The sequence below is a fragment of the Podarcis pityusensis genome, assembly GCF_964106645.2.
Source record: "Podarcis pityusensis genome assembly, chromosome: 1".
In the NCBI taxonomy this organism is placed as follows: Eukaryota; Metazoa; Chordata; class Lepidosauria; order Squamata; family Lacertidae; genus Podarcis; species Podarcis pityusensis.
Window position 1 is genome coordinate 87,084,618 of NC_138028.1, and position 27,617 is coordinate 87,112,234.

General features: G+C 44.7%; 1 protein-coding gene across 1 annotated transcript in view; it reads right to left on the reverse strand.

Annotated features, from left to right (window-relative positions):
• Window positions 1-1,029: 1,029 nt before the first annotated feature.
• PLCD4 (phospholipase C delta 4) overlaps window positions 1,030-27,617 on the reverse strand; it is a 34,445-nt gene continuing 7,857 nt past the window's right edge. The window contains exons 2-16 of the mRNA XM_080976460.1: window positions 22,364-22,422; window positions 20,983-21,141; window positions 18,184-18,414; window positions 17,126-17,253; window positions 16,031-16,262; window positions 15,477-15,678; window positions 13,962-14,106; window positions 13,370-13,522; window positions 12,643-12,810; window positions 11,582-11,738; window positions 10,950-11,066; window positions 9,414-9,592; window positions 8,495-8,630; window positions 7,140-7,289; window positions 1,030-4,846 (exon numbers count right to left, since the gene is read on the reverse strand). Of these exons, the coding sequence (XP_080832586.1) occupies window positions 4,743-4,846; window positions 7,140-7,289; window positions 8,495-8,630; window positions 9,414-9,592; window positions 10,950-11,066; window positions 11,582-11,738; window positions 12,643-12,810; window positions 13,370-13,522; window positions 13,962-14,106; window positions 15,477-15,678; window positions 16,031-16,262; window positions 17,126-17,253; window positions 18,184-18,414; window positions 20,983-21,141; window positions 22,364-22,388 (2,286 nt within the window). The 5' untranslated portion in view covers window positions 22,389-22,422 and the 3' untranslated portion in view covers window positions 1,030-4,742. The remainder of the gene's footprint in view (window positions 4,847-7,139; window positions 7,290-8,494; window positions 8,631-9,413; window positions 9,593-10,949; window positions 11,067-11,581; window positions 11,739-12,642; window positions 12,811-13,369; window positions 13,523-13,961; window positions 14,107-15,476; window positions 15,679-16,030; window positions 16,263-17,125; window positions 17,254-18,183; window positions 18,415-20,982; window positions 21,142-22,363; window positions 22,423-27,617) is intronic.

The following is a 27,617-nucleotide window of genomic DNA, read 5'->3' on the forward strand; positions in this document are numbered from 1 at the left end:
TTGACATCGTAGTACTGTGCCGCAAGCCTTTCTGGGCAGCTTTACTAAACTAAGCCTTGCCTTTCAGGTTCACGTACTTTCCACCCCTGCAGTGTTTCCTATGAAGATTGTTCATGACGTGTGTGTTCGCTTTTGCTGAAAGGCAAGTTAGGTGCTGAGGCTGCAAAACACTGAGTGTTGTAAAAAATTTTGAGCAATAAGGTCATGGCATACTTGTCCACTTTTTAAATTTAATGTGTGTTTACTAACTCTACTGTCCACTGTGATATGCACAGATCAGACACTCACCCATTCTTTATTTCCCCATAAATGAAGTGCTTGAGACCAGAAATATTCATTCTGGGTAACAGAACTGGCACCAGGACCTGGAGTCATCCTTTGCCTCCTAGTTTGAGCTGCTACTCCAAGAGCTGTGTTTTGAGTGTGAGTGTGTGATGCGCAAAAAGAGAGGCTCCCTCTTGTTCCTGTATATGCATATGGTTGCTGTGAATGAAAGATGTCCTCTTCTTTGGAAACTCAGCTAAGCCCAGTCTTCCTCATTTTATGGTAAACTCCAGGGGTTTGTGTTTCCTCTTTTTCTGTAGCCCACAACATTTATGAAAGGCTTTGCAGCTTTAATTATGTCATGGAATGGATGTCTTCTAACAGAAAATTGAGTAGGTACTGCCATTTCCTAAGAATTGCAAATTTAAGGTGGATTTCTACCGCTGTGGTAGTCTTAAACATTGCTTTTTTGTTCCTACATGCTCATGTTTTGCTTGTGGATTTCTCATTTCTCATGGGAAATGGGATGCTGGACAACATAGGACTTTTTTGCTTCTTTTCTATAGCTCTTCATTTGCCCCTGTGTTTTAATCTTTATTCCCAACCTTCAATTAGCCAAAATCTAAATTGTGCAATGTAACGAAGCCGTGAAAATGTGCATAAATTACCCCATGGCAGAATTGTATGTCTCCTCAGCTCCCCACTTTGCAGTGTTTGAAACTCCCAGCATTCTAGGCACATTTTGCAACAGGGAATTTCAGACCATTTTTAACTTGTCTTTTTATTATTTTGATAAAACCAATTTGCATATGTAGGGTCTCGGCCCTTTACAAAGGAGGCAGTATTTGGGAAGTAAATGACATTCCATGCATTGCTATAGATATTTTTAGACATATATTGCATCTGTAAACATACCTGAGTTAAACAAAGATGTACAAGTAGGAGGATTGTGGCTAGGGAACAAGACAAGCTGACTGAATGCATAGGCATACTGTAAACAGGCAAGCTAGCTTGCAGGTAACTGTGTCACATCCGTCACAGTCAAAGTGCTGTTTCCACATGAATTAGGTTTCTGTTCTGTGAGACTCTAGCCCAAGGGCAGCCAACATGGCACTTTCCAGATATAGTTGAACAACATCTCCCATCATCATCAGCAGATAGCATGTTCAGTGGCCAGGTATGCTAGGAGTTGGAGTCCAGCATTGAGGGCATCATGCTGACTATCCCTGATCTGGGACTGGCAAAGTCCAACTGGCCTCCAGTGGGGTGCATACAGGGTGTACTTCAAATGATGAGGGACTACAACTCCCATCATCCCTGGTCAACCTGGCTAATGGTAAAGGATAATGGGAGTTGTAATTCAGCAGCCACCACATTGGCTGCCTCACTGCTCTAGCCCATTTAGACTTAAGATGGAGGCAGCTTTTATAGTATCAAATTCCTCTTCTCTTGGCTACCTTAGAGTTGCGGTGAGTTATCCTGTCTTTTGATTTTTCAACCAGCAGGCCTCTGTAGTTCTATCTGCTATTTCTGCTTCCCAGCAAAAATCATTCCACACAAAAGGGTTGCCTTTCAGAGGCAGAAGCCTGTGGCTGCTATGTAGAAGTTGTACATGCACTATTTTGTGTGACTGGATAATTTAACAACTGAAATTGCTAGAGCACAAAAGCACTGGGGTATACCTACTGCAAGATCAGACTAAATAGTAAGGAGCTGAGCCTTGGCTATAGGGGCAAGCAACCTTGTTGTTTTGCCTTGGTAATGGACTGGATGAGAGCAAACAAACTGAAGCTTAATCCACCTAAGACTGAAGCACTGTTAGTGGGTGATTCCCTAGACCGGATGGATGGGAGGTTCTTGATGGGGTTACACTGCCTCTGAAGGAGCAGATACATAGCTTGGGGGTACTTCAGGGTCCTTTGCTGTCGCTTGAGGCTCAGGTGGCCTGAGCAACCCAGAATGCCTTCCATCAGCTTGGACTGATGGCCCTACCCCTATGCCCCTATCTGGGCAGGGATAGCCTAACTTCTGTCATCTATGCTCTGATAACCTATAGGTTAGTTTATTGCAACGCATTATATGTAGGGCTGCCTCTGAAGATGGTTCGGAAACTAGCTGATGCAGGATTTGGCAGCCAGGTTGCTCACTGGGGCAAAACAGGTTGAGCATATTACATCAATCCTGGCTTGACTGCACTGGCTGCCAATTAGTTTCCAGGCCCAATTCTAAGTGCTGGTTTTGACCTATAAAGCCCTAAACGGCTGAAGACTGCAATACCTCAAGGACTGCCCCTCCCCACATGAACCTACCCAAACAATGTGATCATAATGTGAGGCCTTTCTTTGTGTGCCTCCACAAGAGGTCAATAGGGTGTCAACATAAGAACAGGCGTTTTCTGTGGTGGCTCCCTGTTTGTGAAATGCTCTCCCCAGGGAAGGCCACCTGGAACCTAGGTGCCAGGTGAAAACATTTCTCTTCAACCAGGCATTCAAGTGATTAACATTCTGTAGCCTTTTAAATGTATTTGTGGGAGGGGAGTTAATGGTTTGCTTTTATTTACGTTTTATTATGCAGTTTGTATTCTCATTTTGTATTTTTCTATTGTGAACTGCCCTGGGATTTTTGGATGAAGGGCGGGATACAAAATTAATTAATAATAACAGTAATAAGAATTGTGCCACTGGGTACATTTTTTGAGGAAGTGCTGCGGGTCACAAAATGGCTACTGTAGGAATGTGGCATAACAGAAAATGACTACCACATGACTAAGAGAACAGACAAGGAGGACCACAAATGGTACAGATAGCCCAGCCCCCCCCCCCAATCATTAGGGGGAGGAGGACATCAAAAGCATGTACAATCCTGGTATCTAATGAAATAGGGTTGAACAAGAAGCTCAAACAGTCTCTTGCACATTATGGATTTTTGAGATCTTTGCTGAGACCTTTTTTTGAGCACCATAGGAACTAGTTGATGCACTGTCACCTGTGGGTTCTGTGTTGGTGACCATTGTTCTCATCACATTTTTGTGGAGCTAGCATCTTAATTGCATCAGAAAAAAGGCGTTATGTTTATGGAGGCTTTGAGAATACCAAGGCATTCCTGCTGTGGAAGAATTCTTACTGAGGAGTCAGTTGTATGAATATTGTTAGTGCTGATGCAGAAAAAGACAAGCTCATCTATAAGAATCTTATCACTTCCTACTTGGAGTTGATTTAGAGGATGATTCGAGTCTAGCCAACATCTTTCTATATAAAGGCAGAATTAGACTGTCAGAGCTCCTTGGCCAACACATACTTGACAGGAAGCCAATGGTTATTGAGCTGAGAAAAGGAGTTGTTGGCATTCCTTCTATCTTTATGGCAGTCTTCAAGGAATCAGTGGGATAAGTTCTTTCTACTCTTTCCCTGAGGGCTGATAATCATAGGCACACACTGTACATCATTTGATGGCTTCTACCTAGCTGTGCAAACTGCCTCCGTTGGAAAGTATTGTTAGCGGCTCTGTGGAAGGCTTTCCATGTGCGATGTCAGTTTCCCAGATGCACGTTGTCAAATGTTTGCTAAGCGATGCAACATCCATATATACAAGCACCCTATTAGCTGCTAACTGGGTGGTGGTAACGGGAGGGCTACAGCTAGGAGATGAGGAAGGGAAAATCTTGCAGTATCTCAGTACCATTCAGATTGGGCAAGGGGAATAAATAGAGCAGGGCTTCCCCTTTCTCATGCAATCTGCAAGGAAAAACAGCAGGTGGTCCAACAGCTTAGCTTCTTCCTGTCTCTTTTGCTCAGTTAGAAAGAGATGCTGCCGCAAGAGTCAACACCGGAATCCTTTCTCTCTTCTCTTGGTTATTGCCAAATATTGTCAGGAGCATCCAGGAAAAGCTTGATCAGCCACCTTCTGATGTTACTTTAAAGGTGGCTAGCAGACTGGACCTACTTCTGGGCCCAGATCAGGAGAGTTGCCCTTGAAGACAGGTGGAAAAACAAAGCCCTTTGGAAAGACTTGATGGTTGGCTGACGTTATTGAAAGAAATTCACTCTTCCTTTTGAATATCGTTAAGTCTGCTTTCGGGTAGGTCCCATTCGCGGCTGCAGTAGCCTATTCTACCCTTTTTGCACAACGGAGGTAGATTTTAAAACTGAACCATACGAGTGGACAGATATAGTTGGAGGGTCTGGGAACTGTGCAAATCACAATAGTTTAAATTCTTTCTTTAAAAAAATAGCAGTAAAATGATACAAAACTGTTGGGTTGGGTTTTTGTTTTGAAAAAATAATAATAATATATATATACAGTAGTGCAAAGTAACTTTTCAGTCCAGTGCTGTGTAGGAACAAGAGAGGCAGGCAGATGGAGTGGGGTATGGCATCCATTCTTAAGACAACTCTTGTCCCCTTCCCTCCCCCTCCACCCACATTCTCCAACCTAAATAGGGCAGAGAGGGAAGAGCTGCATTTGGAGACACAGTTGCTTTAGTCACTCTCTGTTGACAACTCCCTGATTCGGATATGGACAAATAGGGAGGCTGGTGGGATCCCTGTCCCATCCTTGGAAAGAAGGTGGATGTGGCGGTATCCTGCATGGGAGACAAAAACAAAAGAGCCACGCACAGTGTTTGAAGCTGCCTTGTGTTGAGTTAGGCCAAGGGTAACCAACCATGTTCTTGGGCTCAAGCTGCCATTAGCCCCAGCCAGCATGGCCAATGGCCAGGGATTGTGGGAGCTGTACTTCAGCAACACCTGTAGAGTCCCATGCTTGCTATCCCTGAGTTAAACTGCTGGTCCATCCAGCCCAACTCTGCCTACTATAACCAGCAGAGCCCTGGTGGGATCCTAAAAAAAATACACAAACCAGTGCTCATCTGCACGCATAGCCTGTGCTCTCCTGCTGAGCTCTAGATAATGATACAGGCAGGGATATGGGCGTAGCCAAGGGGGTATTGGGGGGGGCAGCCACTGCCCCACAATCCACAAAAAAATATTGAAAAGCATTGAAAGTACTTAGTTGATTGAGGCTCCTGGCTACACCCATGGGCAGAGAGCACATTTGTCTCTAGAGTCAGCTTTTCCTGGCTGTCTCTCGAATTTCCTCTGAATGGTTACAAATTCTGGGTTTCTCTCATTCCTTTGAGTAGATTTGATGTTTTATATATTCTGCTTGTCCTGCAGCAGATGCATTTCATAGAATCATAGAATCATAGAGTTGGAAGAGACCACAAGGGCCATCGAGTCCAACCCCCTGCCAAGCAGGAAACACCATCAGAGCACTCCTGACATATGGTTGTCAAGCCTCTGCTTAAAGACCTCCAAAGAAGGAGACTCCACCACACTCCTTGGCAGCAAATTCCACTGTCGAACAGCTCTTACTGTCAGGAAGTTCTTCCTAATGTTTAGGTGGAATCTTCTTTCTTGTAGTTTGGATCCATTGCTCCGTGTCCGCTTCTCTGGAGCAGCAGAAAACAACCTTTCTCCCTCCTCTATGTGACATCCTTTTATATATTTGAACATGGCTATCATATCACCCCTTAACCTCCTCTTCTCCAGGCTAAACATGCCCAGCTCCCTTAGCCGTTCCTCATAAGGCATCGTTTCCAGGCCTTTGACCATTTTGGTTGCCCTCCTCTGGACACGTTCCAGTTTGTCAGTGTCCTTCTTGAACTGTGGTGCCCAGAACTGGACACAGTACTCCAGATGAGGTCTGACCAGAGCAGAATACAGTGGCACTATTACTTCCCTTGATCTAGATGCTATACTCCTATTGATGAGGCCCAGAATTGCATTGGCTTTTTTAGCTGCCGCGGTTGATCCCAGCTACAGCCTGTAGAAGTGTGTATTCTAGTACCATTTATTCGGTTGATCCCAGCTACAGCCTGTAGAAGTGTGTATTCTAGCACCAATACAGGGCACAGTATTTCTCTTCTCCACTAGATGGAGGCAACATGAGCTCCCTCCCTCCCCCTACAAAAAATAAAAATAAAAGTATGTACACAGGATGGGAATGCAAAACTCTGCAGTGTGATCTAGGAGCAGCTACAAGTATGGTAATAAGTAATCCAAATACTAAGAAAGCAAATCCATTGATTCTGAGGATGGAATCATACATAGTTGTCCCCCTCCCCGCCATCCTGCAAAGTGAGTTGTACTTCTCATGGGGGAGAATTAATTTGTGGGTTGTGATAAACGTCAGGCCTGCTTTAGGATTAAAAGTAAAAAAAAAAAAAAAGAATTCAGGGAGCAGCTGTATAGGTTTAAAAGGGCAGCAGCTTTAACTGCATCTCAATCAAACTGATTGATTGAATCCAGACTTACAATACACTCCTAATTCCACTTACCTGGGTAAGCCTCACTGAACTCAGTGGGATTTACTTCTGAGAAGACATGGTTAGAAGGGCCCTGGTAGTCATTAAGGGCTCCTCCACACTTCCACTTGTCTTGTGCCTGGAAAAGGGGTCCAAGCAGCTATTCCTTTGCCCCACTGCTTTCCCCTGGAAAAACCTGCTCTTTACTGCTGAATTGGGACAAATGGCAATTCAACGAAAACCTGATTACTGTTTGGTTCCATTTAGCAGTAAACCACAGGTTTCTCCAGGGGAAAGTGGCAGGGCAAACGGAGGTGTGGATGAGCCCGGAGTCTGGATCTCATCCTATGTACTTTTGTGTTGTGCTGTGGTCATAATATCCATGTGCTGATTTACTGAGTTGTTACAGTCTCTGTTGAAGGGGATAACTTAGTCTGCCTTCCCTATGTACACAAATAACTGTCTCTGGCTAACCTTGACTGACCTGCCAGGGATGCATTCGTCTCCTGATCTTGGTAGCAAACTGGCACAAGATATTCATACCCCACAGGGCTAAGAGGGAGATGCTCACCTGCTTTGACACTAGTAAGAGGTAGAGTGTACTGTCCCACAAAGTCATTCCGAGATGCCTTGTCATAATCCTCCACCACAAAGCGCAGAAGTGCCAGCTCTGGTACCCAAACCTGGAACTGAAAGGCCTCATTCCATTGTGGGTTAAAACCTATCCAGGGATATTAAAGCGAAAAGAGGGTGTTGCCACATCACGTGATCTGTATGTGTGTCCCAGCCTCTCTCCATCTTCACCTCCATAAAATCTCACACAACTTCCCTCTGCACTGCTGCTTCTGAGATTCCTAAACTGCTCTGGTCAGTTTATTGTCTAACCTCAAAAACACCTGCCCTCTTTGCATCACTTTTCTACCACTCTGAATGGTCCAACTGGGCTTTTAGCGTTTTCAATGCCCCAGGAAAAAAGAGAGAAGATGCCTTTAAGTGGGAAATCAATGTCCCCACTGTGGAAGGACATGTGGATCCAGAATTGGTCTCCACAGTCACTTACGGACTCATTGTTAAAACTATGTTTATGGAAGACAATCTTACTTAGCTACGAGTGGTCGCCAAAGAAGAAGGAAGAAGTTATGCATATACTATTGTGGGACCTTGGTGGAGAATTTACCTTTTTGCAAAGTTCAACTTCCTTTTCAAAACGACTATGCAAATTTCTAGCCTGCCAGGGTGCAGAGGAAAATATGAAAATGTAATGGAGAATGGACACATGTTAGTCATAAGGTGAAGCTTCACTTACGTCAATGGGACAAATCGGCTGCAACTCATTTTATTTGTTTTATTTTAATGTATTTATGGGCTGCTCTTTAGGTAAGATATTTCAAATTGGCTAAAATAATAAATACAATACATAAGAACAGCATAAGAACATTAGCACATACCAATCCACTGTTTTCAAAGAGGCTTAGTCATACAACTAACATTTGCTGGATTGTGCCCAGTGTGGTAGGCCACAGACATGGAAACCCAAGGCTTCCAAAGGTGGCTCATATGCCCTACACATGAGTTATTTGCTGCTTTGGGGCTCCATGTCCCCCTAATAAATCCTTCCCCTGTTATCTGTTTCCACCTCTGCTGCTTCCTTGTACTTCACCACCCCAGCTCTTCCCAAAATCAAAAAATCACAATTTAAAATCATGCCTGACATGCCTAGCATTTTAAGGACATTCATTCCCATGGAAGAATTTGGGTTTTTAAAAATGTAGAATCTGAGTTCCTTTGGTGCAGATAACACCAGGATATTCATTCATTCATCCTTAAGTAATTAAGAATGAGGGGCATCCGTGTTGACACATGCATGAGGTCCACATAAAACCCCATCTCAGCAGTTCTTTACAATGACCAAGAGAATTGCCTCACCGTTATCATCAATATATTTGGTCTCCTGCTTGGCACTATCAGCAGGGATCCCATGAATTTCCACCCGCACTAGTGGATCGATGATGGAGCCTTCTTTGCTGTTGGGCATCTTGGGGAGTTGCTGCCCACTAATGATCTGGAAGAGAAGATTATGGTGAGCATAGAAGAGCAGTCAAGTCCATATGTGCAAACAGCAATGTGTCAGCAGCTGCACCCTGCAACTCACGCAGCTCAAAACAGTGACAAAGGAAGTTGGTCACTATGGCATACAAAGGATTTGGAACAACACCCTGCCTGCTTGATACAGTGGTACATTGGTTTTCGAATGTAATCTGCTCCAGAAGACCGTTCGAGTTCCAAAACATTCAAAGACCGGAAACTCAAAACGGAAGCCTCAAAATGGAAAACTCAATTGGGAAAACTCAAAACGGAAGCTGTGTGGCATGTTCGACTTCCAAAAAGTGCTCAAAAACCGAAGCATTTACTTCCGGGTTTACAGCGTTTGAAAACCAAAACGTTCATCAAGGAGACGTTCGAAAACTGATGTACCACTTTATCCCAAACTCAGCTTTCCCAACAGAAGTTGATTTTTGACTCAACCAGGTATGGGAAAACTTTGGCCCTCCAGATATGGCTGACCTACAACTCTCATCAACCCCAAGAAGCATGGCCAGTGGCCATGTTAGTTCAGCAACATGAGAGTCAAATATTCCCACATCTGCAGTAGGATAGTAGCACTGAGTAGCTATTAAAAGATAGCAGGGTAGATAAAGTCTCTCTCTAGGTCGGACAGAAATTTTCCAAGATGGGGGCCACATTCTCTCATGGACATCTGGAAGCTTCTTATTCCAATAAGTTATTCTCTAAAATCCCAAAAGCCGTGTTAGGTTAAGGTATGGGCAACAAACTCACACAGTACCTTAATGGCTATGTTCAGGGGGCTACCATTCTCCCTGCTTTGGGGGTTCTCAGGACTGAAGGCTGTCTCTGGGTCTTTCATGAAGCTCGGCTTTAACACGTAGCCACAGCGGCCATTTTTACTGAAGAGCCCATCGCACAAGTCCATCTCTGTACCAGCCGTTTGAAAATTCAAGGCCACTGAGAGGAGGAGGAGGAGGAGACAGGAATCTTTCAGACCAGCAGCAATTGGAGGCAAACGAGAGAGCAGTCTTCTAGCTCTTGCTAGCTTCTTCCATGCAAGGCATCTTAGAAATACAAATTAAAGCCCAAACTGCACATTGTGGAGAGAGGGCCATCAACCCACATCTCCCTAATAATGGGGATAAAACACATGACATATCATTGTCTTAGTGTTTCCCTCCCTACACCCACTTTCACTGGCTGCTGCTTATCCCATTTCTGGATCTCTATCTTCCCTCAGTTCCTGCCTTTCAAATCTGCATTTGCAAGCTTGAAGAAAGCTGAGGAAACCAACATTCAGAAGAGTTGGGGGAAAACCCTTCCCCCATATAAGAACAGCCATGCTGTAAAGCCCAGTTTTGACCGCTAAGGCTTGGCAATAGCAGAACAAATAACAACTATTTATATAAAGCACCACTTTGAACACTCTGAAGCACACTGCATATTTATTTTACATCTTGCCTTTCTGCCATCATATAACCCAGTGTGGCATACATATGGCTCCCAGACAGTCACCCCCAGACCTGCAGTGTCGTAACCTTATGTGCCTTCAGATGCTGGGATCAGGTTTACTTACAATATCCAAGGGTGGAACAGCTTGCTACTTCAGCAAAGTGTTCGCTGAGACACAAATGCAGGAGGGGATTTCCAGGAGAGGATCAGTGTAGTAGGAGTGGTTAACCCTTCCCTAGATTGCCATCTTGCCAAAAATACGGTACTCCCTGGCATATGACAACTTGTCCCCCTCCCAGGAAGCAGGATTCTGAGGCTAGGCAAATGAAGGGGAGGCAGCATTTGTGGGAATAAGTGGATAAATAGAGCCCTCCTGGCTCAAACTAAAGGCCTGTTTAGTCAGCCTCCTGTTTCCCACAATGGTCAATAAGATGTGCAAGTGTGCGCTCTCTGTCTCTCTGTGTCTGTGTCTGCGTCTCCCTCTCATTCCCCAGTGACTGCTAGTCAGAGGAAAGCTGCTGCTGATTCTCAGGTAGCAGTCAGACATTATGACTCATAGCCATCAATAGCCTTATCCCCCAGCAGTTTGTCTAATCTCCCTTTTAAAAGCCATCTAAAGCCCCATCTGCACTTAAAGCAGTATCGCGCCACTTTAGTCCTGGCTTCCTACACACACAATCCTGCAGTCTGTTCAAGGTGCCAAGAGATGCCAGGAGAATCTATTCCCCTCACAATCCCCAAAGTTCCTGGGGAAGAGGGTCTGATGGTTAGACCACTCTGGGAGCTGCAGCTCTGAAAAAAACACACACAAGGGTGACTTCCTCACCCACCCACCCCTTAAATCCTTCTGGGGCTGGCATACCCAGCTGGCACCCCACATTCCACATCGCCTGGGGGTTGTAATTGGAGGAGTCCGTCCGCAGACCGCTGGGGAAGATGCGTGTCAGCTGCCAGGCATTATGGCGGATGAAGTCATTTCCTGCAGGAGGTAGTTAGCACACCAAAAGTTTAGAAATCTGGTATTTGGGGAACCCCCTCTCCAGTTATTAGTGCTTGGAGAATGTGACCCTCTGCAACTAAGTGGGGTGTGTGTGTCAGAGAAACAGTTTGCATCCAGTTTACCTAAAATGTAGACAGAGAACGTGGAATTTCTAGCTGGTTAGTTGGAATTAGGGTGCCCACCCCACCCCAATGCGTGTGTAGGTCTTCACAAACTGCTTTCTGGGAATTTGATGCAGAATTAGAGCGGCTTTGCTGCCTGATTACAAGAGGTTGTTTGCTTCCGCTATGCTGTGCTGGTATGTTCTCTGACCCAAAGGAAACTGAATCAGGGAGGGCTGCCTCTGACTTTCTGACTGCTTGGCAATATGGGGCAAATCATTAACATCTTAGTGTATGTTGGGGAGGAGTCAGAGGAGTCAGAGGAGTCAGAGGCCCGTCAATGCACATTCCTAATGTCTTGCCTGCTGGCTGCCTCCATCCCCGGTTTCTCACCAGCCTCTCGGATGAGCTTGCGGGCCTTGGATTCAGCAAAGGAGGACATCTCATAAGACTTGTAGTGGCTGCGGGAGTGCTGGAAGCTGTGAAAGGGCACGCTCTTGCAGTAGACAATGCAGTCAGAAAGCTCCTGGGAGAGGGACTGTTTGGCCTTCTGCAAAGAACGTGAGACCAACTTGTAAATGATGACCATGTGTACTGCAGACACGGGAGTAAGGTTGAGTCCCACACCTGCTAAAAATAGAATCAAAATATCAGGCTTTGTGGGGGGAAGGCTCCTTTTGCCTTTAACTGGTGAGGGGCAGGTAGAGTTTTGGCCCCGGGAACTTTACCTGTCTTTTGTTAGGAGTCATACCTCAGCAGGGAGCCTATGGGCTTTGCATCCCTGGCATTTCCAATTTTTAAAAAGACTAATTTAAAACCCTGCCTGGGAGCTTGGAGAGAGCTGCTAGTCAGAGAACCCAACGGACCAGTGGTTTGACTCACATACAAAGGCAGCTTCACATATTCCTGCAATAGAAGAGGAGCCCCCTTTTGCTCCTGAGAAAGAGCCACCAACTCCAAATGACTCAAAGGTTGTAGTGCAGTGTAAGAAAGTTTGCTTTCTCTCCACATCAGGGTTTCCGGGTTTCCCAGTAGAATCAATGTAGCTCATATTCTATCAAAAACTAACCTGTATGTGTGTATTGTCATCAGTCACTCCTGCTTTTGAGGGCAGGTACCTCCCACCTGTCGGCATCTGGCAGTTGAGGTTCAAGTGCATATTGCTCTACCACACTAGTGCAACAATTTTTTAAAGCAAACAAACCCCGGACTTTTAGCAGGTGGGGAAATGCATTGAAATTGAGGGATGAGCAAACGATTAATGGGAAGATGTATCAACACTTGGCTGGCAAATTGTTGCATAACCTCCCCACAAACACATTATAATGAATGCTCATAAAGACTGGACGTACCTTAACTGCTATGTGAACTTTGTGCAGGCAACTCCAGGATGGATCCTCAAAACATAGCTGCCACTACCTCTAAAGAGCCAACTAACCAGGGTTTCCATGTACCTTCTCTTTCTTCTTGTCTTCATTGCGTAGGACTTCTTCCTCTGCCTCTGGTCCCTCTTCCTCCTCCTCCTCCTCTTCCCGCTCAGGCGGCTCATCCAGATGCCCATTCAAATAATCCTCCAGGTGTCCAATCTTCTTCCCTTTCAGGATGATCTTGCCCTTCAGTTCCTGCATGAGGACACAGGGTGGGTCATATCAGGGCAGACATGGTGGTGCTTTGAGTTCAGGCGATGGGGAAGGGCCTCTAGCAACACCAGCTGAGCCAGGCTGTCCTGTAAAACTCTGCCTTTCTCCACAAGTATGACAGCCTCTTAAATATTCTCACAGCAAACATCCTGCTCAGTTAAAGGTCCCCTGATGCCATTTTACTCAATCTTTCACCATGATTTTAACAAAGTGTTCCAATACTTCTCTCTCCAATACCTCTGCTCCTCCAGTGCTCCTTTCTGCCTTTAATTCTCTTCTTGAAGTTCCCCTTAGTGGTTCTGACAAAAAATGATTTAATTCCCACAATAGCTACTTTGGAACCACCTCCAGTCCCTTCATCTGCCTTAACCTTCACCCCTCACTTCTGGTTCCTCCCCTTCCTATGGCCATCATTTTAATACTTCAGACTAATACATAAAAGAATTTGGGTCACCTGATGTTAACATAACAGTCCTAGGATTGCAATCAAGCTCTGTAAGCCCAGGTTAAGGAAAGACAATTGACAACACCATGTCCCCACCTCTGGTGAAGGCAACTGCACTGGGACACGTCCATCTATGGTGGTGGTGAGGAGCTGCTCTCCCAGAATCCCCTTCAGCTGCTGGGCCATGATGTCCTGCTGCTCTATGCTGCAGTGGTTCTCAAGAGACAGGATAATGGGGTATTTAGAAACCTGGGAGAATGGAGACATAAGAAGTTAGAGGCAGTAATAGCCCTAAAGTGTGGGAGGTTGAAGGTGGAGTCTGATGACATAATGAGGGGAATGGAACGGTTTGAGGGATAGCGAGCCACCTTTAACTCAGGATTCCTGGAGACCAGACAAGTAGGATAGAGGGAAATGAAGCCACTGCTAGGATGTGGCAAAACTATGGAACCACAGACATTTGAAACAACAAGAAGGAAAGATGGTGTGCCCTATTTAAATCTAAAAAAGGGAGGGGTTTGGGGACAACTGGAACTAAAATTAGGCTCTCACAACTTTGATGTTCTGTCTGGAGGATGGGGGAATTTAATCAAAAGCAACACTTTGAATTTGGCTGGATAACCAATCAGCAGCCTTCACAATTCCACGCTACTGACCCCATCCCTTGTGGCAGAAAAGTCCAACCTACCCGGAAGGCATATTTATCGAGGGTTGTCACAACTTCCCGGAAGGGGATCTTAGAGGTGAAGGTATGGCCGTGGTAGACAATGGGCTCCCCATTGGGTCCGTCCCAGCAGTCCACCTCTAGGCATCGGCAGCCCCGCTTCAGAGCCCTGCAGAGGAAAAGAAGGCAATTCACGAGCCCTTCCTAGCCTCTCGGTTTGTGAGCAGCACCCTTTCCTGCTAGCTTGAAACATGGGGGTGGGGGAATCACTTTTTACAATGCCAAATCCTTTGAGGCAAAAAGGCTCTCAGGTCATACTTTGCCTGTGATTGCCTGAAACCAGCAATGGTTGCACCAGGCATTTCCCCACTTTGGGGGCATTCAAGCTCAGTGCTTGAATATTAAACTGGAGGGGGTGAAGACTGAGGTAATATAAAAGGAGAGGTTTGAGTGGGTCCCTGAGATACAGGGTGAGATCCCAGCTTCCTTCCAACTTCATCACTGAAATGACAGGTGCACACACCAGCAAATCAAAGAATATCAAATGCTGGGCCACCGACTAGTTTTCCCTTCTTGCCAGGGTTCAGCTGGGGTAGTGTTTTTTTTTTAAGTGCTGCATGAATTTTCATGCATTCTATCCATTTATTAATCACCTTATTATTTCAAAATGGGGACTTCTGAAACTACAAAACTGCTCCAGGGATTGAAGGGTCTTGGCAACATTACAGCAACGGGTGCAGAAGCCAGTCAGCACTATATTCTACTTGAAACTTGCGGAACCATTTTTCAGAGGAAATAATAAGTAGCATTTCCAGCTCAGCCCCTCCACTCTGTACACATTACATCCGTCTTCACTCTAACATTGTGGATAACATGAAAATGTGGGTACCTTTCTGTGAGCCCATAATTCACACTTTTCAAAACAACACACAAACTGAAACATAGTGCTTCTTTGAAATTCACATATCTCTGAATTTTGCAGTGCAGTTCTCCAACCATGTAATGTGTACAAAAATGTAAAGTAAGCATAAAAACGCATATGTTCATGAAAATAGCACACCAAGATGCATTATAGTAAGGAAAGTTGCTTTGCAAAAAGTTAGATTAGGCAAAATTGTATACAAAATGTATATTGGAAGAAATCATCACTAAAATGCTGATAGATTTTCATGAAGACACTTAAAAAACAAACAAATGCAAACTGATGTGGAAATATGATGTGGAACTGAACTTAAAAAAGAGGAATTGGGAGAAATTGACAGATCTATGCATGAGGTTCACCAGTGTGTGAAGCAATTCCAGTCAATGTTTTATAAAAAGCTGAGGAGATCTGGGGACTAGGCCTTGAGGTGCAGATTTCTGGTAGGCTTTTCATGTATTTGAGTTTGCTTAACCTGTATTTGAGTTTGCTCTATATCAAGTGGTTTGGTCACCAAGCTTTGCGTAAAGAGCACATCTTACAGAGGTCATAATTGTGAAAGGTATCTTGTGAGTGGCTTTGTTATGGAAGTGAGTCAACTGCCTTTCGATTGCGATCACCTGATATATCCCTCCACGCTGCTTTGTCCTCTCAGCTGGTCCTCCATCAGGTATGTGTTGTGGGAGGAGGAGATAAAGTAATGGCAGAGGGGCTGAGACATATCCTGAAAGACCGTCCTGTGCTCAGGGTTGAAGATGGAGCCATCGGGTGAGCAGAGATACATGAGGAACCCATCAATGCTCAGGATGTGGCGAGCCTTGGCTGTGGGAAGAGAGAGCCAGTTGGAGAACAATACTGAGGAGGAATTAGCCTCTGAAAAAAACAAAAGACACTGAACTGGACAAAGCCCGTGAAAGAGGAGCCTTTGGAGTGCTGGGGGAAAGCATCAGTTTCTATGGCAATAGGTGTCATGAAACTGATACAGGTGGTGATAAGTGCTTTGTGGAGATCTAGTGGGACAAGAGAGACACACAGATACCCTCTCCCCCTCAATGCCTGGGAGCTCCTATTCTGAGAGAGGATTTGGCACTATTCGAGGGCCAACCTGTGCTGTCACTTGTCCAGGTTGTGGGCCCGCCAGCTCTCCCCCCTCCTCCACCCCCACCCCGCCAACCTGTCTCAGACGGCTCATATCTGTCAATCATTTCCATGGCGAGCTCATCAATGCCAGCCCCCTCCATCTGCTCCTGTTGCAAGAAGTCCACAAACTCCAACAGTGTCAGCTTTTTGCCATCCTCGGAGTACTCCTGGAACAACTCGAGCACCTCGTCCCGCTGAGTCAGTGCTTTGTAGAAGAGCACAAACTCCTCCCCCTCCAGTGTACCTGTCTCTGATTTGTCGGCCATCTGCAAGGAATGGAAGGGTCTCTGACCAAGGGGGTCCTTTGTGCAGAAAGGAGAACATTGCGATAAAAGCAATGGGGTGAGGCAGAGCCAGCCAGTGTGAGGCCGTCTAGATGGCTTGGACTACAACTCCAACCTGTCAGCTTGGCCAGTGGTTGAAGGATGGTGATGGGAGTTTGTAGTCTGCAACATCTGGAGGATACCACATTGGCTACACAGAGCATACAGGATCAGAGGTTTACTCATGAGGATTCTTGAGATACACCGCTGTTGCTGCTGCTGCTGCTGCTGCTGCTACTACAGCACTAAATGTGCCCTAGCTGATGCACAGTACATCATAGCCATGTGGTCCTTGCCCAAGGAGCTTTAAACTACCATAAAATGACTACATGGAGGCAGGAGTCGTAAAGGGTCAGGGATTAAATGAAGAGTGTGGGTAGGATGGGGAGCAGCTTCTGGATCTGGGATGATCCACCACTGCTCTTGCCAGTGTCTATTGTCAGCCCCCACTGGGATCAACATGATAGAGATACTTGAGGATGCCATAAGATGTCTCTGCAGGTGGCCTGCAGTGATTTCTGTACTATATCACTGAGTTTGACTAGACAACAGACAGCACACAGAGATGGGCAAGGAGCCACAGCCAGGTGGATGATGCTTTGACGGAGAGATATAATGACACTGGACAACAGAATAGCCAGGTTTGGGGGCACAGCGTGTAAGCAAAGAAAAACAGAAGTGAATATATGTGCACTAGAGTGTATCATGGGTGGAAATGAGGTGCTGTAGTCTTTTGAAGAGCAAGCTCAGGGATTTCCCTATGCAACCCAGTACCATATCTTCCCCACCAAAGCACCCAAATTTACTTGGAAGAGCCGGAAGGCATGGTCTTCATTCATAGCCACGTTCATCATCCTGAGCAAGTGCTGCACCTCCTTGAAATTCATACGTCCATCCTTGTCCTTATCAGCTTTCATGAACCAGTCACAGATCCATGTGCAGCCCAAGACATGGGTCAAGGAAAACAGTCTCATAGTGGCCAAGCAAAGCTAAGTCTTCAAAACTAGCCATAGCGCAAAAGAACACTCTAGTGTTGCTCAGCCAAGATGCTTCAAGAAACGTGTGTGTGGACTCCTCATCAGCCTAATACCTAGAATTTGGCAACTATTAACAATTGTATCTTGTTTAATTTTCATAAGACTAAGCCCTTCATTCAAAATGTTACCTATTTATTGGCCAATTCATTTATGTATTATTCTCCATTTAAAATCACAGAGTAGTTAACAGCAGAAATCAATAAAATACTACAACTTGCACCACCTTCCCCCCCCATACATTCTATTCAGAATCTGTTATTTGCAGTTTTGCATGACTTCAAGTAGTGTTTATAAAGAGAGGAAGAGCCAGAACCAAAGCAGACTGGAAAAATGGGCAGTTCAGGCAAGATATGGCTGGGTAGTAGTGAAGAAAGGTAGGTTCATTGCAGGAGGAGGGACACGGTGTGACTGCAGAAGTAATGAATTGATAGGGAAGCACCACAGAAGAGATAGTGGAGACAGCTGAAGCTGTGAAGGACAGGAGAGAAAGAGATCTAAGTGTCAGCAATTGAAGACAGGAAATTACCTTATCTCAGGTCAGACCCACTGGCACTCTAGTTCAGGATCATTTACATGGGCTGAAAGCAGCTGTCCAGGATTTAAGGCAGGAGTATTTGCTAGCGCTACCTGGAGACACCAGAAATTGAACCCAGTATTTCTGTGTGCAAAGCTTGTGCTCTGCTACCAAGCTACAGTTGATATCAACCTCATATTTGATATGAATTGCGGGTCGTATCTCCAGCATAGGAGAACAAATACAAAGTTGAGCTCTTGAGGTTAGCTTTTACAGGCATGGAAATGGACAGTCAATAATTCAACATAAGGATATTGATCCATCTTCTCCTTCTGGTCCATGTTAGTGACAATCTCCACAAGGCGCCGCAGGCCTTGGATCCAGCACTGAGCTTCCTCCTCTGAGCTGGCAATTAGGTCTAGATTGTTACGGCGCCCATGGAAGACGACCGTGAAGCAGCATTCGGCTGGGAACTCCTCCGCTAGACTTTGCAGGACCTCCGACTGATGTCCCTCACGCACAGTCTCCACATCACTCACTGAGACTTGGGAGAGAGGGATAACAGCCAAGAAACATCAGCCTTCATGCAAAGGTTAGAGCTTAAGGTACAAAATTAGACCCTTGCTTCTTAGGTTGGGCCCCACACAAAACAGCATCAGCATCATTACCTAGCATTTATCTATTCACATATTCAGCTTCTTTAATCTGTCTGTCTATTCACCCAACTCTTTACTAGAGGTTCTATCCAAAGCAGCACTACGTGAAGATGCCATCAGCACAAGGATTTCAGCTTGTGCAGTGGGACCCTCTCCACTTCTTCTCCCCCTGTGCATGCTCCCTAAATACGTTCTAGGGGTTTTCCCCCAACCCTCTGGAACTGATTTTGTGGGGCGCAGGACCCACATTGGGAGGAGCAATGGGGTGTGTCCTGTTGCACAAGTGGAAATCCTTGCACTGATGAGATGTGGTAATGGGCTTAACCGTCCAGGGGTCCTTTACTTTTACCTTAGTTGAACATAGAAGTAAGAGCATAGAAATCTGCCTTATAGTGAGTCAGATCATTGATCCATTTAGGCCTGTATTGCCCATATTGGCTCGTCAGGATTTCAGACGGGGTCTTTTCCCAGTCCAGTTTAGAGATGCTGGGGATTGACCCTAGGATTTTCTGTGTCAAAGGCAGATTTTTCTGTCACTGAACTATAAGCCCTTCCTATCCTGTCCTGAGCTACTGTGCTGTCACAGAGTTTTGACCTCCGCAGATCACAGGGGAAGAGATGAAAAAGCATTTTATTGGATCAATTAATGTTGGGACATAATGTACATCCAGCATAAACTGATGGCGGAAGACATCTCAAAGGCAGTTGTGGACAAGATAGTTTCACCCAGTGGACCATTAGCCTGGAGAAGTTCCAGCAGCAGGGTGAGCCTTCACAGAATCTCCAAGAGAAAATTAAACATCTCTGTGGATGACAGAATGAAAACATCCAGTACTAGAACAGATTATGCAATAGACAGAGGGAAGATGCACAACTTCCAGCACTCAAGATGAATCCAAATATAGTATATTCTCTTCCAGCCAAACATATTTTAGTGACCAAGGTGGAAAATCTAAATTGCACCACATGCACAAAAACTTCAATTAAATTAGCTGGCAATTTGATGTTCAATACCTGCTGCCTGAGGTCATCACCTCACTTATCTTTGTGACAGGATCAGTCCCGCTTCAAGTGTCACCATATATGAAAGTCAGGCTCAGTACACCATGCCCAGTGCTCTTTTAGTTTTTAGATAGGCACATCTAAAATGCCCCTTGCAAGACATTCAGAACATAACATGCACATATGCAGATGCAGATGCACACAAACATTTCCCTTTGTAGTACACATTGTGATGATCTGTTGCTGGATATCAGATGATGACAGGGACTTGCAAGTAAGTATTGGCAACAGCTGGATGGAGAAGAAGTGTGTGTGCTTTTGTGTGTGTGTGTGTGCGCGTGCACACACACACACACACACACACACATACGAAAGAAAGAGAAGTCATATTAGATGTCAGACATGACTTGCAGTTTTAATAAGTACATAAGCAGCAGTATGTTGAACCAAAGGTAAAATGTTCTGGAAGGCAGGCAAACACCATCTTGGTAGTTGAGATAACCCTAAACTAGCTGGTAGTTGTTGCAAGAATGAGCTCATGTGTGTTTACATCCACTTGCTTTGATGTATACTAAGTGGCTTGCGTCGATGCTATGTTTATCTGTGAACCTTGGGACGCTGGGCTCTAGCCCCTGAGAGGGGAGAAGCCTTGGATAGCTGCCACCATGGCCTCACTGGCCAGGTGTGATGGGAGCTTCTGAGTAAACTGATGTATGCAGCTTTGTACATAAAGGATGTCTACATGTTTGCTTGGGTGCGGACAAGCCATCGCCTTGCTGCAGTGTCCATCCTGCATCTGTAAAGGCTGGGAGATCTGGCAGGCTGATTTGCTGTAAGTCTACACCTTCTTTTAATAAAGCACTAGAACTGATCACTCTGGCATTTTTTGACATCCTTCTTTGGTATCCCTGCAACCAACCACTCCCACAAGCTTTTCTTTCAGCTGGTGGATCAGGATGAGCAGTTCTTGCCAAGAGACTGAAGGTGGGCCTGAGGGTCAGATCCAATTGTATTGTTCCCAGAACATCCTGTTGGCACCCCATGACATCAAGAGTCAGGGTTTTTACACCCCAGTCTGAAATTCAATCTAAATTTGCATCTAAATTAGCATTTATGTTATGGGCCTGTTCCCTGAATCTCTTAAATACCTAGCAGTACTCCTGTTCCCCGGTGGAAGTCTGCTGCAGCCCAGCACTTTTTAAAAATCAAGCTAAGTAGTCTTTTGGCTTGGAATTGTGTGATTTTTTGCATTCTGATCTCTTCCAATGACTGGTGTTGCCAGACTGTCATTAAACAGTTTCATGTGGGGGCTTCTGCATTCTGGACATGCTCCAACCCTTATGAAAGGATCCCCACATTATGCTATATGCTTGCCTGAAAGTGCAAACTCAAAGACAAGGTGACATGGAAACCAGCCTTGCTAACCACCATTCAGAGCAGGGAGTGGAACTCACAGGCAGACTTGGCTTTGCCAGACATCTTGGATTTGTACCAGACGGTCATGCAGTCATCCTGCAGCATGAAGTACCGGGGTTTCTTCCAGTTCTTGGACTTCACCTTGCGCATCATTGTCCCCTGTTGCATCTGCTCCAGGTTCTCATCCAGCTGAAGGCCTGAGCAGGAGATTGAGGGGACTGCATTTCACATCAGAGAGTGAGTGAGGGCCACTGCCCACCCAGGATGGGGAACACAAGGAATATTTGTTTGTGTTTAAGCATACAGATAAGGAACAGAAACTGAGCCTATAGAGATGGGATGCCAAATTCAAGATAGAAAGACCCAGCTTCTGGAGGAAACATTATGCTCTGAATGAAACAGCCATTCCATAGCATCCTTCTAAGCAGCCTGCTCCAACCTGGTTCCCTTTGGTTGTTGTTGGACTACAACTCCCATCATCCCTGTCCATTGGAGATGGAGTCCAACAACATCTGGAAGGCACCAGGTTGGGAAAGGCTGCTGTAGGGCAAACATATTGATTCTACATTCAGATCTCCTTTTTGCTTCCAGCAACAGCAGTCCAACCTGCCAGGTCCTCTATATGTCTCCCTTGGACCTGGAGGGTGTGTGGGATGTATTATTACTAGAGCAGTCAAGTACAACATTTTCCTTTTGTCTAGAATGGACACACAGAGGGATGTGGCTCCAGACAGGGAGGACTTCCTGTCATACCTGCTCTGGAGCTTCCTCCCCCTGTGTGTGACCAGGTAGATGGGCATGAGTGACCCTAGCTGACCAGATAAAAGGGCTGGTCATGCAACCATCTCACTCTTACCCTCTTACTCTTGCTGGCTCTTAGCCAGCACATGGCTCAACCCACATAGGATGGAGCCCATAAGCAGAAAGTCTAAGATGTAGCTCAGACTTCTTTTCACTGTAACCACAGGATACAGCCTGCCTTCAGATTACTACTGTGAACTGAATGTGAGTAAAACTTTATTCTTACTTTTAATGAAGACTCTGTTGTGTTGTTATTATTTTAAGAGGGAAATAAAGGGGAAACTTACCAGGAACAATCCAGACTGGACAAGCCAGACTGGATTGCTTAATTAAAGGATTCTAACGAATCATCAACTTGCTTCTGTTAAGTCGCAAAAGGAATGTTGCTCTGCTGTTTACTCACTAGAGTGAGTGAGGAGGGATAATATCAAAACAATATATTCTCTCCTACCTTCCTTAACATTCCCACAGGGAGAGGATGAGCAAGTGAGCAAGCACCACTGATGGCTGCAAGGGCTGTCACTGGGGGAAGATCTGTGGATGGCATCTTGCCGAAGGCCACCCAAAACCTGGAGGTAGCAATCTAGAGGTTCCCTGGAAACTCAAGAGAATACTCACGGATACTGTAGAGAACGGAAGTCATGGTTCTTCTTCCCGTGGGTTGGCACAACAATCACCTAGAACACAAGAGGGTCAATTGGTTTCAGAATTGCCATATCCCGTAATTTGACCTAGTACTTTCTGAAGACTCAGTATCTGATTTATTTTCTGATGTTTTGCATAAGCAATTCTAGTCCCACAATCATACAGAAGTGCCTTTTTATCCTTAATCGCCTTAACAGTCCTTTGATAGAAGTCACAAAAATATCTTAAGGTCAAGAAATTATATCTGGTAAAAAAAAGGGGGGGGGGTTATTTGTTGCTGCTGCTAGGATTTATTTCCACAACCTCTTAGCATTACCATTAGCAATGATAAAAAGATATGTTCTCTCTTCATAGCACTTCAGGAAAATATCAGAATAAGCACCCTCATTTTGATGCAGTTTTCTCTCAGACATGGAGCCGCTGTGTACTTATCTGTGTGGTTCCACATATGTTTTCATACTTGCAATGATGTATCTTTTAGAAAATTTCCATTAAATTTCACGGTACATCCTGGTTGATCCGTCTTAATGCTCAATGTAATACAAAAAAATCTGGGATAATGATTTCTTAGGTTTGTCCACTAAGACTTGTTCTAACTGGGTCAGTGATCAAAGGTTTCTTTACTTTGCTAACCCATTAATACAAAAAGTGCCTGGTTTCAAAATACTGGGAGAGGGAGAGAGAGTGACAGGCCAAAGCACCACCAGTGACCAATCAGATGCCTATATTGGAAGCCCACAAGCAGGAACTTCCCCTCCATCCACCAAGTTTTTATTAGGATTGCAGCACACAAAGAGAGAAGGTTTAACCTTTTCCTCCACAGCTACAATTTTAATTAAAATAGCCCTCAACCACAGCAATTAGCTTTTTTTGGGGGGGGGGGGATTGCTCCACTAGGGCACCTTCTGTCTGGATCTCAGCTGCAAACAAGACCAGCTCTCTTTCAATGCAGAAAACCTTCCCAACCCTATCAGAAAGAGATTTTTACTGGCCACTGGATGAATGGCCTGCTTTAACATCTGTAGTTTTAAAAATGGGCAGCACATTTACCTATTTAACCCCTTTCAAACTCCAAAGCAATTTAGAGAAGGAGAATGCTATCCTTTTTACAAAGGCTTTCTTTTTTGCAAATTCCAAACAGGTGGCTATGCTAGTCTGAGGGCAGCAAAATAAGAGTCTTGTGGCTGCTTAAAAACTAACACATTTATAATGGCATAAGCTCTTGTGGACCACAGTCTACTTCCATCACATGCATCCACGAAAACTCATGCCATAACTCTCTTCTTTCTTTCTTTCTTTCTTTCTTTCTTTCTTTCTTTCTTTCTTTCTTTCTTTCTTTCTTTCTTCTGTCTCTGTCTCTCTGTCTCTGTCTCTGTCTCTGTCTCTGTCTCAAAAAACGCACTTCTCAGTCCCCCAAGCGACAGAATGTTCCAGGACAGTCTTTCATGGGGTCTGTTTCCTTGTGAGGAGTGAATAACTGGAGGCACAAAAAAACCAAAATGCTAATTTAAAAGTACAGCAGGACAATTGGCAAACACGCAAGGAATACTAATTCCCAGAACAGCACCAGTCCACCAAAGCAACAGCATCGGCCCAAAATTACTCCATAACAGCCAGTGGCAAAATCCCTTTTCTCTTGCTAAATACAAAGCTGAAAATTTGTTTTTTTTCAGGCCCTACAGAGCAAAACATAACCCAAATCCCTGTAGCTGGAAGTAGTCACCAGCCATCAAGGGCCATTGAAGTAAGTGCTTTCCGCCATCAAGCACTACAACAGCCTGGAAAAAAACCCAGTTATGCATATGTAAAGAGTTCATTTGAGAAGCTGAAAGGTACTTCAAACAAAGGATAGTGTCTAGAGAGGGCACACATTTGAGCGATCTTAACAGTTGCCTGGGATGTAGGGAAGGAGATGATCCAAGGAATACATGAAAGCAAATTTTCCATCAAAACAATGAACTGGGAAAACCAAATGCTTTACCCTGGAGTTGGGGGTGAAAATAAAATAAAATTCTTCAGCTGCTGAATAGACAACAGAGAGCAATTGGGAAGGATCTCAATCATGGCAGAAAGCTCTGGTTATTTGCTTTTCCTATATAATTTGGCAAAGTGCATGCCCAATCATTCCAATAATGCACCACTTCATTAAATTAGACTGAGGAACAGGCTTCCTGCAGTATCTTTCATTAAGGTAATCAAGGAACTGCAGAATCAAAAAGACTAGCTGTGTTAGTTTGGTAGAGCACAAGCAGCAAAATGTTTTGTGGCTCCTTCAAGGCCAACACATTTACTAGCCTTTGTGCACCAGAGTCTGCTTTTGTCAGAAGCCTGAAGGGTAATCCTGAGACGTAAGACCATCCTGTGACCTCTGGAACTGGCCTGAGACCTCTAGGTATAGGGCGGTATATAAATTCAATAAATAATCATCATCCTCATCCTGAATTAGCAAGTGTACTCTGGGAAGAAGAGATGTACAGGAGTGAGTTCAGACAGAAGTGAAATGCAAAAAGAACAGGCAGTAATGTTTACCTGAAAGCAAAATAGTTACAGTGTCCAATTAACAAGGCAGTACTGGTAGTAAGACTAATGTTTTGTCATTGATGAACCCATGTAGTGTGATGTCAAAACAAAATCAAGCCTACAATCTGGATTCAAGCCGCACGTGGCTTGAATTAATTGCCTGATAAATTGTAATTCAGCAGTTTCCTGGCAGAATTTCGTTTTGAAGTCCATGTTCATACTTTATCCCAGCTTGATGCCGCTTTTGCTTATTATTGGCATTTCAAGAAAGGATGAGAAGTGGGCGGGGACTGCGTCTCTGGAAATAAATTTGACCCTTGGTGGTGACCCCTCTTTAAATGCTGAACCTTTCTCCTCCTAATGTACCTAGGAGGCGTTTTTTTGTATCCTCTCAAAAATGGGCTCTTAGGCAAACAAGGTACACTGGGGTATCAAAATTATGGGTGTGCATTTAATGGAACGAAGCAGCTGACTTCTGGGAAGAGGTAAAAGTCTGTAGAACATGCAGTCCTTTCCCCTGCATGACGGCGAAAGGCAAGTGCAATGCTTTGCCATGAGAAATCATCATCTCCATGCATAAGCTCATTCTTTCCCATTGCAAAGCCAATCTGTCTTCCCCAAGGAGATGGCTATCCAGAGAGAAAGGACAGAAAAGGATATGAACCTTGAAGAAAGCCCCTGAACATGCGATCTTTGTGCAATGTGACAGCTGTGAGCTGACGCTGACCTTGAAACAGCTCAAGCAACAAATTATAGACCATGTCAGGAATTGCAAGTAGCACCCTAGGAGCACACTGGCCGACAAAAGTAGGTTAAATTAATGTTAGTTTCTCTTCTTATTTTCCCATGCCTTGTCCAAGGTGCTTTGTAATCATTACTCTTAATAATTTACATAACACTTTTCATGTACAAAAGTGTACCACAGTATTTTAAATTTATTGGTTCTCTCCTCCCCCAGTAATTTGAACTTGATAATAATGATAATGATAATAAGAGGTATTATCTGAAAGAGCATCCCACCTATTGACTGGGACCAGTGCTTAAAAAAAAAATTAAAAAAAATTAAATAGCCTATCCATGAGAGCTGGTGGGGTATAGTGGTTACAATCTCAGATTTAGGTGGCGGAAACCTGAGTTGAAATCAGTGCTCAGCCACAAAGCTTACCAGGTGACCTCGGGTCAATCTGTCTCTCAGCCTAGCCTAAGCTCACAAGGTTGTCGTGAGAATAAATGTGGTTTGGGGTGAGGGGAGAAAGAGCAGTGTATACTGCCTCTTAGCTCTTTGAAGGAAAAAAAATAATGTTTAAAATCTGATACGCAGAACCCATTTCCACACACTCCTTTTTAAAAATCACATCTCTTTGATAGGGAAAAGGTTTCCCACCATGTGCTAAGCCAGGGTAGCCAATGTGATACCCCTCCAGGTGTTATCGAACCACAACTCCCACTATCTCTATCCTTCGGCCAGACTGGCTGAGGCTTATAGAAATTGTAGTCCCCAACACCTAGAGAGCACCACAACTAACAGCATCAACATCTGCAGAGCACTAACACTGTTCTAAGGCTTCCATTGGTAACACGTAACAGACAGGGTGATACTTTTAAGGAACTAGGATATCTGTGCCACTATTCAGCTTTTCTTACAAATCTGGCTAGATGTAGCCTCATGCAGAAGACTCATACAGTAGATTGTTCACCCTCTCTCTCTTTTGGAAAGCAAATAAAATAAAACTTAAGAACAGGCACACAAAGCGGAACAGATCCAGGTGGAAGGGAGAGAGTTCTGTTGCAAATGACATCACAGACAATGGCACAGGGATGTCCATAACACTCACATAGCAACATTCCACGCAGCAATAGCATCAGACATGCTATCAGGGTTTGAGGGGGATAACCATGTACACACAGCATTGAGCTCCTTGGAGAAGAGGTATAAATGTAATAATAAATGCACTTCATTTTCTCAGGCACAAAGCAGCACACTTCAGATGCTCAGAAAAACAATGTAACACCACAACACAAGCAATACCTTTAGGGCAGATATGTAGATTATGTGCTAGATTTTCGGAAGCACATATCTTATACTGCATAAAAACGATCGTGCAGAAGATCCTGAGGAATAAGTATTTCCTCCAAAGCCACTGCATAAGTCTGTGTCTAAGGTGGGTTCCAGGATTCAACACTCTGCATAAAAGTGTGAAGGAGCCCCACTTTTGCTATATTCATTCTCCCATTGTGACCTCTGGAAATTGTCACACTGTGGTGTTGTTTTCCTCCAGAAGAAATCGCCTTGCTTGAAAAACCTATTGGGTGAATGCAATATATCTTATCTGGAAATAATGGCTCCTGTGCAGCAAAGCTTAAAGGTAAAGGTAAAGGGACCCCTGACCGTTAGGTCCAGTCGCAGATGACTCTGGGGTTGCGGCGCTCATCTCACTTTATTGGCTGAGGGAGCCGTTGCACAGCTTCCGGGTCATGTGGCCAGCATGACTAAGCTGCTTCTGGCGAACCAGAGCAGTGCACAGAAACGCTGTTTACCTTTCTGCCAGAGTGGTACCTATTTATCTACTTGCACTTTGACATGCTTTCGAACTGCTAGGTTGGCAGGAGCAGGGACCGAGCAATGGGAACTCACCCCGTTGCGGGGATACAAACTGCCGACCTTCTGATTGGCAAGCCCCTAGGCTCTGTGTTTTGGCCACAGCAC